Source organism: Dermacentor variabilis, chromosome 3, assembly GCF_050947875.1.
Source record: "Dermacentor variabilis isolate Ectoservices chromosome 3, ASM5094787v1, whole genome shotgun sequence".
Classification (NCBI taxonomy): Eukaryota; Metazoa; Arthropoda; class Arachnida; order Ixodida; family Ixodidae; genus Dermacentor; species Dermacentor variabilis.
Window position 1 is genome coordinate 60,942,814 of NC_134570.1, and position 11,762 is coordinate 60,954,575.

General features: G+C 46.3%; 1 protein-coding gene across 2 annotated transcripts in view; it reads left to right on the forward strand.

Moving 5' to 3' along the window:
- Positions 1-11,762, forward strand: part of Dp1 (satellite-binding protein 1 Dp1) — a 50,828-nt gene that overhangs the window by 35,000 nt on the left and 4,066 nt on the right. For both annotated transcript variants that reach the window (XM_075685329.1, XM_075685330.1), the window contains 2 exons: positions 4,046-4,258; positions 6,716-6,934. In XM_075685329.1, coding sequence (XP_075541444.1) covers positions 4,046-4,258; positions 6,716-6,934 — 432 coding nt within the window. The remainder of the gene's footprint in view (positions 1-4,045; positions 4,259-6,715; positions 6,935-11,762) is intronic.

Below are 11,762 nucleotides of genomic sequence, written 5' to 3' on the forward strand. Positions count from 1 at the left end.
CCGAAGTGGTTTTGATCCTGCTAGAACAGAATATCAGGAAATTCTGTTCTTATTATTTTGTTAAAAGCTGTTCAACAGCTAAATGAGCTTTCATGTCCTTTTTCTATGCGTTACATTTTGTTTTGAAACCGCTGGCGGCGAGGCTATGCACTTGGCCAGCAAAATGCGTTCTGTGAACGCACTCTGACCAGAGTGCACTCTGCTTGCGATGTTTAGATCACCGTGAGGGAAAGCGAAAACGGCATTTAGATTGAAATTTCAGACCTTTCTGTGGTACATAGCGATGTAATACTTTGCAAACGGGATCGTTAGCGCACATTGTATGCTTTGCGCTTGTCAGCTCAAAATGGCCAGACCTGGTGAGGGGCCCTTTAAAACAGTGGCACTCTCCGTAAGTGCACTTACTGTATTTACTCGATTCTAATGCACCCTCAATTGTAATGCGCACCTGTTTTCCACAACTAAAAGAAGGGGGGGAAAAAAGCCCCCCTCGATTTTAATGTGGACCCATTTGCCGCGACCTAAAAAAGGAAAAAGTCTTTTACAATAATTCTCACGTCATTCTTTCATACAGGAATACAACTTTCTCTCATTTGGAAAAACAGATTTACTCCCAATACACTAAAGTTGCGATAAATAAAAAAAGTTGCAGTTTTGCCTGAAGGCGAAGCATCGATTAAGATAGCAAATTAGTAGACAGCTATATGAAGAGAAAGGATAGCAGTTTTATTGGCGCACAGCAGTTCTATCACCACGCACAAGCAAGCATGAACGCATCTCACGCAATGACCCCGGAAAATATCAAAACGCTGGAGTGGGAAAGTGCGGTAGCAGGAGCGAGCGAATTGACCTTTGTGCAGACTCTCGCTTCAACACGCACTAAACGACGAGAACACAGCGCAGTGCGCCTAGAAGCATAGACTCTTGTCTACATCGCAGATCACTTTCAAGATGGGGGCTTCGTGGCCACGCCATATGTTGCAGCTGCCGGAGTAGAAAGATTCTCCTTTTTGCGCCAGTCCCGCACCCCAGTTTCGGGAACTCCGAACACCCGTGATGTGGCCCGATTTTCGTCCGTCTCTACACACGTGATCACTTTCCTTTTAGTTGTGGCATCGTGATATACATGTCTTTGCAGTAGGTGCTTCCATGCTGATCGAGCAAATACGAAAAACGGGAAGACTGGGAATACAGGTGGGGGGGGGGGGGGGAGTGCACTAACCTAAGCACACGTACTACAGCACACCTAAAGCTATGGCAGCTAGGCTCGAAGCGCATGCGAGGTGGCCATATTGAAGTCAATGGCACTATGATAACACAGAGTTAGGGTCGGACTAGATTTTAACGCGCAGGCTATTTTTGGACCCGTTTTATTGGGAAAAAGGTGCGTGTTAGATTCGAGTAAGTACGGTAACTTGTACGCTTGACAGGGGGATAATTCGACATGGATTATTTAAATGCCATTCCAGAAACCTCGCAACACTTGTATTGTGCCAAGAAAAGTCTTAGTTTGCGAGAAAATTGCATCTGATGGGTCCAAATACCTTTTTCGAAATTGAAATCTCCCGCCACGCAATAGGGCGAGTGGTGACGTTGCATACGCCATCACCACCCTTTGCTGCCAAAATGGCGCCTGAAAGACGGCAGGACAGAGCCAGGAGAAGTGGATTTGCCACTGAAGCTGCTTTTCGGTCAAGGAGCTTAGGCCATTCGGGCATCCCGCGACATCACATGGAAGTTGAATTCTCTGCTACTTGCAGTTTGTGCGAGTTTCGCGAGCCAGTAAATCAAGTGCAGCACTATGCACACTAAAATGCAAAAGCGTGGCCGGCACAAAGTCGTGCGAAAACAAAACCTTTCAGCCGCCCACGTCGTTATCAAGGGTAAATGAAATAGAACAGAACAAGTAGCATTTTAGTTAGTTTTATAATACAATACAAGGATGTTTTTTGCAATGATTGGTGGAGTACTAGTGACAGAATTTAACTCAGGAGTGCTTTCGTCATCGGGCAAGTGCTTGAATGTCCCGGGGGAGTCTCTAATCATGTCCCGCATTTTCCTCAATTTCTCCATTATTAAGGCTCTGTTCACTATAATATTGATGTCTTAGAAATTCTCGAGCACTAAACTATCACTTCAGCTTGACTTAATGTTTGCCTTTAGTGTCCGTTTAACATCGTGGCCATGTGGGTGCCGTAGCTTGAAAGTGATCTGCGATGTGGACAAAGTGCGAGCCCGTGCAGGCCTCGTCTTCAAAGCCCTCTGCGATGTGGACAAGGTGCGCCGAGTGCCGGCAGCTTTGTATGTGCTGTGCTTTCGACGTTTAGCTTGCGTTAAAGCAAGAGACAGCATGAAGGTCAATTCACTCGCTGCTGCTGCTGCCGCACTCATCTTGCTTAATTTGCTATCGCAATCGATGCATCGCCTTTCAAGTAAAACTGTGACTTTTCTTTATTTTTTTTTTAGTTTTTTTATTTTGGACGTTTGTCACTCTTCGCAATAAAGCTTCAGACATCGCGACAAATGTTAAGGAACTGGGGCGGCCGGGCGGCCGGGTTAAGGAACTTGGTGGCTGGGGAACTGGGGCCGGGTTTTTTGTCGGATTATCTGGGTCCGTTGTAACGAGAGTCGACTGTAGCTGACTTGGTGAAAATTTTCGTCTTAATTCTTTTTTTCACAATCTTGAGGCCTTTCTTCTTATGGCAAAGTAGAGTATGAAGTATATGAAGTAGAGTATGAGAAAATTGCGCTTTTTTAGTGTGTTGTCCTTGAAGTTGGCAAGGAAATTGTGCCTTGGGAGGTGCTATCGCACTGCTGATCGCGCGAGCACTGTTTTCCGTTGACGCATTGCCACCATCTTGGTATTGGTGTAAACACGAGAGATTGGAGATTCAGATAGCCACAGAGCTTTATTTCTTCTAGGTTAGCGTGCACCTCCTCCTATAATCACGCTGCTGCGGCCGAGCGCAGCTAATCTTACAGCTTGGATGCAAGCGGCGCTGGGTTTGAAGGGTAGCTGGCTGGATACAGCCAATGACTTCGTGTGCGCTGACTTTGTGCACTCTCACACCTAGTTCGCATTGAAGCAAGAAGCAGCACAAAGGGGAATTCGCTGCTGCCGCTCTTCATCACGCCAGCACTGTCAGAATGACAGCGAGTGTCTGTGGTATGTTCGTGTTTGCCTTTGTGTGCGTCACAATGTGCTTGTTAATTTAGTTAGTAAGCAAATGTCTAGAGCAGCTTATGCAGCTGATAAAATGACTAACCTTACTCGGTATAGCTATCTAATAATTCAATATTGCAATCAGTGCTTCGCCTGTCAGAGGAAACTGTGGCATCTAGTGTGATAGCAAATACATGGACACTCCAAACGCACTTCACCCTCGTCATCAGGTTCTGTATAAAGTCCAAGTGTGATAACACTGTCACCATGCGCCCTACGCTGTATGTGCGAGTGGAGGCATGCGAAAGGTGCTGACACTCGTGGCTCAATCTCACCCACGTGAAGGACAAAACGTTGCAAGGCACTGGGGGAGGGGAGAGAGGGGAGAGGCGTTCTGCTCCAGCTGCAGCTGCGCATGTGGTGACTATGCACGGTCGCACGGTCGTATCTTGAGAGCGACCTGCATTGGGGGCAGTCTGACTGCGTCAGTGGTTCGTTGCTTTGTGCGTGGTGTATGTTCACGGCACACACATTGCATTGAAGCAATAGACAGCATCAATGTCACTTTGCTCGATGCTGCTGCCTTGTTTCGTCACGCCAACATTTTGACGAGTTTCCACGGTCATTAAGTCTGTTTGCTCGCACACACGTGACACCATGCCTGTTAATTGGTGTGCCTGTGCTGAAAAATTTGTACGGCCGATAAAACCACTATCCTTACTTTGTATAGCTGTCGATTAATTTGCTATCGCAATTGATGCTTCGCCTTTTGGGTGAAACTGCAACTTCATTTTTCTTTTATACTTTCTTTGCTTTTCTTTTGCCTTCTTTATATTTCTTTGTGTGTTTTAACTGTGCGGCTGCATTTCCTTGGTTGTGCAGAAGCTGCGCAGCTTCCACCTGGAAGTCGAGGTGGACCCCAAGTACCACCCCAAGATAATAGGCTGGCGGGGTGCAGTCGTCACTAAGATCCGCAAAGACCATAATGTACAAGTGCAGTTCCCCGAGAAGGGCGAAAACATCATCACCATCATCGGCTACGAGAACAATGCCTGTACTGCTCGTGACGAGATTCTGCGCATTGTGAAGGAGTGGGTGAGTATACGTTGATGCGTAAATGTGTGTTGTCAGAATTTGCTCTGCGCGGGCATGTTGTGTGTGACTTTTCAATGAAACGGTCCCATGCTACTATATTCATTGGAACACCAGGGTTCGTACACCTCCTTGGAAATCCTGGGAAACCCTTGAATGTGGAAGAAGAGATTCATGGGCCCTTAAAACTCGTTCAGAATAAATGTGCTCCTTGAATTCCTTGAGAACTAAGGTGGAGGTGACTTTTTTGAACCTTCAACATAACTGCACATGAAGAATGTGCCATGCGCACTGTCTATTGGGAAAGTCCCTAGATAGGTTCTTTTCATTGTTGCTAAGTGATGCAATGTGGCATGTCCACATCCACCAATCACAGGCTTGTTTAAATTACCCTTCCATTGTCAACCTAAATGAAGCCAAATGAAGCGACGAAGTCTGATTGCTTTTTGTGTGTGTGTGTGTGTGCGTGTGTGTGTGTATCGATAGTTCGTTCACAGCGCAGCCACCATGGCTCCATTTTCCAGCCCTAAGCTCTAGCATTGCCTGATGAAAATGTAATTTCAGCCATTTCACTTTAATGCAATGTTGGCTGAAGCTGGACACTGCTAACCATCATGCTAGAAGGCGCGTGACATTACAGTGGGAAAGTCAACTTTCAAAAGTTTTCTAAAGAAGTTGAGACTTGCGTCAAACTCTGCAGTTGCTCAGCTGCAAGAAATTGCAGCCAAGGAGATTCTACTGTTTTTCAGTGTATATGCACGGATAAAGTTTGCTTGCCCCCTTTTCCCCCTCCTTGAATTTGGGTCTTTGGCATCCTTAATATCTTTAAATTGTCCGTGAGCAAAACGAGAACAAGGTAAAAGCAGGTGCCAGCGTTTCGACAAGTGGACTTGTATTTTTCAAGGCGATATACGCCTTCCTCGGCACAGTATGTGTAGGTAGGCTTCTTTTAAAGGGGAAAGGAGGGGCTAAGGCGGGTGGGCGAGGCAACGACTGAGGGTGTGTTACTGGCGGGGGCGTAAAATTTATGGGGTTTTACGTGCCAAAACCACTTTCTGATTATGAGGCACGCTGTAGTGGAGGTCTCCGGAAATTCCGACCACCTGGTGTTCTTTAACGTGCACCTAAATCGAAGTACACGGGTGTTTTCGCATTTCGCCCCCATCAATATGCGGCTGCCGTGACCGGGATTTGATCCCGCGACCTTGTGCTCAGCAGCCCAACACCATAGCCACTGAGCAACCACAGTGGATGGCGAGGGTGTACAGTTGAAAATAGAAGGGTGCTATTTAACGTCAGTGAGGGAATGTGCGGTAGCGCCGTGTTTCAGCTGACCATGTGTTTTTATCTATATACTAAATCCATTTGAGTAAATATTCATTTTTTTTTTTTTTCCACGAGCACCTTTTCTCGCCGCTTCTTTGATTCCCTCTTTCAGAGAGACGAGAGCTCACTGACCTCCAGCGGAGCAGATAATCCTCCCCACTCCACTGTCGTCGTACAGGCCCCTTGCAAGAAAAAACACGCGGTCTGCTGATACACGGGCGCTATCGCGCATTCCCTTACCGACGTTGAATAGCACCCCTTTATTTTGAATTGTGTGCCGTCGCCGCTAACACACCTTCGTTTGTTGCCTTGCCCACACGCCTTACCCCATCTCCCCTTTAGATGAAGCCCACCTTATATACTGTGCTGAGGAAAGCATATGGCACCTTGACAAAGACAAGTTCTACTGCAAAAGAGTACGCATTTGGGCTGGTTGGTTCATGATTACGAGCAATAAAAACAGCGCTAAACGACTGGACGAGCGAAGGGACATAGACAACTCTGTCTGTGTCCCTTCGCTCGTCCCGTCGTTTAGCACTGTTTTTATTGCTCGTAAGTTCTACTGGTTGAAACGGCTCCGCCTTCCCTGTGTTTTCCTTGAATTGTGCTTGAATATTAAGTCGAATGTTCTGTATGGAATCTGATTGGAACACCCACGCAGTTGCATTTGTGCCTAACAAAGTGTCAGTGACTAGAAAAAACAGTCAAAACTTGCAGTTGTCTGGGAAAGTGTAGAAAAACATGGACCATAGCAGTAAATATGCACAATCTAGGTAGATTTAAAGCTGTGCTGGCTCATCGTGGCACAAGTTTAAACTAGTTTTGCTAGCAGCTTGTTTCTCCATTTTGGTGTTTGGAAAGAGAATTTTCTTCTAGCAGCAAGTTTTTGGCAACATGAAGAAATAAAATAAAACTGGTGATTGTCAGCGAAAGTAATAAAAAATCAGCCGTAACAATAAGTGTGCACCTCTTACAGTCGCCACTTTGTCATTTACGGAAATCTTGGATCAAATAATGGGGCAGTATCTGGCAATCGCACAATCCAGAAAAAGTGGCTTGCTATATGGCCTTCCAGAAAAGTTTACTCATTTCCCTCCCCCACCTCACCAATTTCATAAATTTTTTTTTTCTCAGGAGGACATGGTGACAAAGGAGATAGAGATAGATCACCGAGTGCACTCCCGGCTGATTGGGGCCAAAGGGCGCAACATCCGGCGCGTGATGGAGCAACACAAAGTGGAGATAAAGTTCCCACGGCCCGAGGACCCCAACAAGGACCTGGTGCAGGTGACAGGTGCGGAGGAAAACGTCGAGGATGCCCTCGACTACCTGAAGCAGTTCGAGGACGAACACGTGAGTATCGTTGTACCGCAACTCCGACCACATACAGCGTAACCGCTTGTTGTGTGGGACTGGATATAACGCAGTCTTTTTTGACTCCCGTTTAACTTCCCACAGAACTGGATGTGTACACATAGCACGCGCATAAGGTACGTTCTCACTTGCACCTCCTGTACCATTTCACAAAGTGCTGCATCCTGCCATTCGTTTCAGTAGTGCAGCAATGGTGCCCACTGAAACATACCATTTGGTTCAAAGCATACAGGAAAGGTGCAGTGCTGGTTCAGTATATTGCTGGACCCTCTGGTGCCGACTTGGTGCAGACGTACAGGTGCAAAGCAGTAGCCTAGCAGACGCAGCACACTGTGGGGTCTCAAACACACTCTTGGGGCAAAGGAACAACAATCCAGTACAGTAAACAACCTATTTTTCGGACATGCCTGATAGTTCGGTTGCCTTTGTGATGCCGCCATATACCCCATAGTCATTGTGTAAGAACTAGGGGTGTACGAATATCAAAATTTTCGAATACAAATCGAGTACGAATATTTAGCATCCAATATCAAGTCGAATGTTGAATAATGATATGCACATGCATTTATTAACAAAGCGGTCTATTTCAATATGTTGGAACATTGCGATCACATTGTCATTGGTAAAAAAATTTAATAAGCCATTATACTAAAAGATAGTGTACAGTCAAACCCACTTGTAAGAGTATATAAGTGCTACGAAAATTATAACCGATAATTGTTATTACCGGGTTGCTTGAAAAAGTAAGCGTGGGGGGATGGCAGGGAAGCCCCTCCCGACCAGCTTCCTTCATCCGGCTGCTGATTGTGTTCACTCGTTTAACTACTTCGTGACAGAGGAGCAGCTTCTCATTTGTTATAACTGATATATTGTTAAAAGCGGTATCGTTGCAAGTGGGTTAGACCGTATTTGGCTTTGGAAAATTGAGTAATTTCCGCTAGCCTGTTCTTGCCAGCCTATGCGTTATTATACCGCATCAGCTTACCGTAAACTCGGAGGCATTTGACCTTGTACCAGCCGTCACTCATCACATTTACTATCAAGCAATAAGCTCAGTATTGGGTGTGCAACCTGCAAATGCAAAAAAGTGGACCCTCACTGTTTGCAAACCCGTGCCCCTCGCTACGAGGGGCTGGCTTTTCTGCAAGTCATAGGCGTGCTGTGGCTAAGCGTGTTTTCCATGGGAAATTTTGCCAGCAGCATGAAATTATCGAAACATTCAGCACAAAATCTGACACGCTTTCTTAGATTAGATAGAAATGAACGCTAATAACCATGTTAGCTCCTGCGCAGCCAGCAATATGTTCTATTTGTTTCGAGTATGCGTATCCAATCGAAATGAGAAAATTGTCGAATAACTAGTTTTCGTATCAAATACAAATATTAAAAATATAAATAATTAAGGGGAAATGAGACATCCACCCAATCGTAGCAATTGCTACAAAGGAAACCCATACAGTTTCCTCAAAGGAAAAGCCTCGCAGTTGAAAAAGAAATTGAAAATAGTCGAAATTTTTCAATATTCACACACCCCTAGTAAGAACGTTTGACATTTTGGACGCATAAACGTTTCGCCGTCTGTTTTCCCGGACATTTTGCCGTGACGGCAGGTCCCGAACGGCATTAATCGAAGCCGCCACCGCCGCCGCCGCCGCCATTTTATCTCTCCGCCTCAAACCGGTGCTCTAGCACGCAGATTTGCTGGCAGCCGTAGCCACTATCACGGCAACACTGGTTCTAGCTGTTTCAACGTTCACTATCGAGTTTCTTGTTGTTCGGTGCCGTGTTTTTTATTGGAACAATTCGCCACTGTAAGCAATAGCGCTGACTTTGCCTTTGGAATCCTTGCCAATGTCTTCAGAGCTCGGAAAGCACAGCGCATCGCATAATGCTGGTACCCGAAAGTCCGCTTCGCCTCAGTACACCTGTGTTATGCTGTGAAGCATACCGAGAGTGGGGAGGGGCAATTGTCACGGCACACTGTATGCATTCCTTAATTTACACATGCACCCGCCTTTTCTTATCACAGTACGAGCACTGATATGCCTCATAAGTGTACTGGCAGACCTTCAGAGCTTTTTCGGACGTGCCTGTGGCGATTTGAGCCCTTGGGTGCAGTAAAAAGCATGCATTCATTTTTTCGGACGGCCCGAGATTTTGTACGTTTTTGCGGCCCCTAGAGAGTCCGAAAAATCGGACATTGACTGTAGTGCAAACAACACAAAGGCAGTTATTGCACCTTTCGTACAATAATGCCTGCTAGCCAAATCACAACCCATTGAACATGGATGTGTGACAAATCAAGGAAGTCCGATTCACCGTCACCAGATAGCGAGCAAATATGTTCGCTCCCATGCTCGAACCATCGTGTTCGTCCATTCCGGTGTCCTGCACCCAAGCCTTCTGCAAGACAATCCTGGGAATGGTGGGCGAGCAAGAGAAAAATCCGCACCGCTCACAAACCCCAAGTCATTGAGGAAGATCCTACTCCCTTTCGCGCCCCAGTAACCCTTCCGCTAGGTGACATTAACAGCGCAATACTCGTGCCATCTCTCATAATATGCTGCACCCACACTGACTGCCGCCAGTGCTTAGCTATGTGGAGAAGCTGGATTACAGGAGACGCGAGAACTATGCCGGGGAAAACATCAGTGGACACATTGGTCGAGTGTCCCCACAACACATGTACAAGAGCCGTTAAAACCCCACTTATGTGCATCTGCAGTGTCTGCGCAAGCCCCGCAGGTGTATTAACGCCTCAGAAGCTGATCATACCAGTAGTTCAGGACCTCTCAAACTTGTACACTATGTGTGCATTAGTCAGAAAAAACATAACGACTGCATCGCATCTGAACCTTGGCTTTAATTTCGAGGGTTGCTCAGTGCCTGCACCAGGGAAATTGAGTTCCACAGTTTCACGTTCACCCATCAAGATGCAGGTCATTGTGAAGTGCATATATACGTATGACCATCCTTAGCTCTGTGATGCTGTCATTTTAAACAGTGTTTGGCAAATTGATTGGTTCAGAATGTTGTCCACACGCAAGCTTTCATCACCCTACCAGTACGTGCATATTTGTGTTCACGTAATTGCTGCTTGATCACAAGGCCCCACTTCACGTGCACTACCATCAGTGCACAGCCTGTGGCCGTCGTCTCGCACCAGTTCTCAGTGTATTCGTCTACAGGTACAAGCATATATCAAGGGCAAGCTTTCTTTGATGGCATGCCGCGTGACACCCCCGTTGGCTAGGACTAACTAGCGCTGTCTCGTGGGGAGTTGGCGGACAAAGTTGCGGTTTGGTGCAAAGTCAACAAAAGGCTTCACAGGAGCTGCACTGCACTTGAAAAGCAGAGGAAATACCTCACCAACAAAGTGCAACTTGCACGTCCCGGTCGTACGCTTCAACTCCCGGACACATGCAGCTACTACTTGGTCTGAGTGTTTTGCACGTGCACAGCCTTTTAAGAATGTTGTTTTGGTTGTAGTGTGGTACCACTTACAGTGTAGATATTTGCGACTCCGGCAACTTGTGTAACAATTACTCTGTGCTGTAGTATCTGTGTCCAGCAATACTTTGCGCTGTAAGCAGCGTGGCGCTAGCTTTCTGCTGCTTGAGCATATAGTTGCAGGTTTGGTTCTCGGCCACTGCGGTTTAATTCGAATAGTCACCACAGAGGCACTGTGGGTACGGAATTCTGCTGCTGAATACAAAGATGATGGTTCAATACTTGGCCACATCCGCATTACAGTGAGTCACAGAAAGAAGTAACCTTGTGCGCTCACATGTACACCAAAATCTAATCGCCCCAGATGGTCCAAAATAATAATGAACCTCGCACGACACTGCAAGTTATTACATCCAGCAAAACGGAAATCAAATAGTGCATTAATCTTGTAACAAGTATCTAAGAAATACAGTGAAACCTTGTTAAACCGTAGTTGGCCGGAGCTTGAAAAAAGTATGTACTAAACGGTGGCACTGCTTAACCGAAATAGCGTGAGGTAGCACATTTACCTGTCAAAAATGGAACTGCGAGAGTACGATGAAGGGGCAGAAAACAGGCAGTATTTATTCACTTCGCGAGACAAAAGTCTGTTATTTTTGTTTGATGCCGCGGCGGGCTAGCAGCAACATTGGCGGCCTCAAACTGACTTAAGCTACTGGCCAGCTTTTCCGCTCGCCCCCACTTATCGGCGAACGCCCACATGACGCTCACGTAATGCGCAGCATCTGCCACTGTTAGGCCTGAATCACCCATACTTCCGCTTGTCGTATCGTCCTCATAATTGTCATGATGCAACACTTTGGAAATAACAAAAGCAACAATGGCAAAAAGTCGAACCTCGAAAAATTTAACCTTGTAGTTGACGTATTTTTGAGGTCTCAGCAGCACTGCCGAGCAATTCCTCCTTCGCATTTCAAATGCCACACACCGTAGTCAACGGTAGATCCTTCTCACGTGTCAGCACCAACTTCTATGCTGAGCACCCGGTTTTTGTCTTAGCTTGCACGAAGCCACAACACTCTCAGACTCCCGAAATGATATTGTTGTTGATGTGGCTTCACCCTTCCAAGAGCCCTCGGTGTTTGCGCTTGGAGGCTGTTCCGATCTCTGAGGCTCGTTCTGCTGGACCGACGCACTGCTACAATTTTGCGATGTGAAGTGGAAACACTATGTGTTACCTGATACGTATGCAATAAGCTGGTATGGTTTGTGCGTATACAAAACTCATTATGTTCTATGGCCACCGAGTCTGATGCTAGTTTTAAAACACAACTACTGTTTAAACGGGTACGGTTTA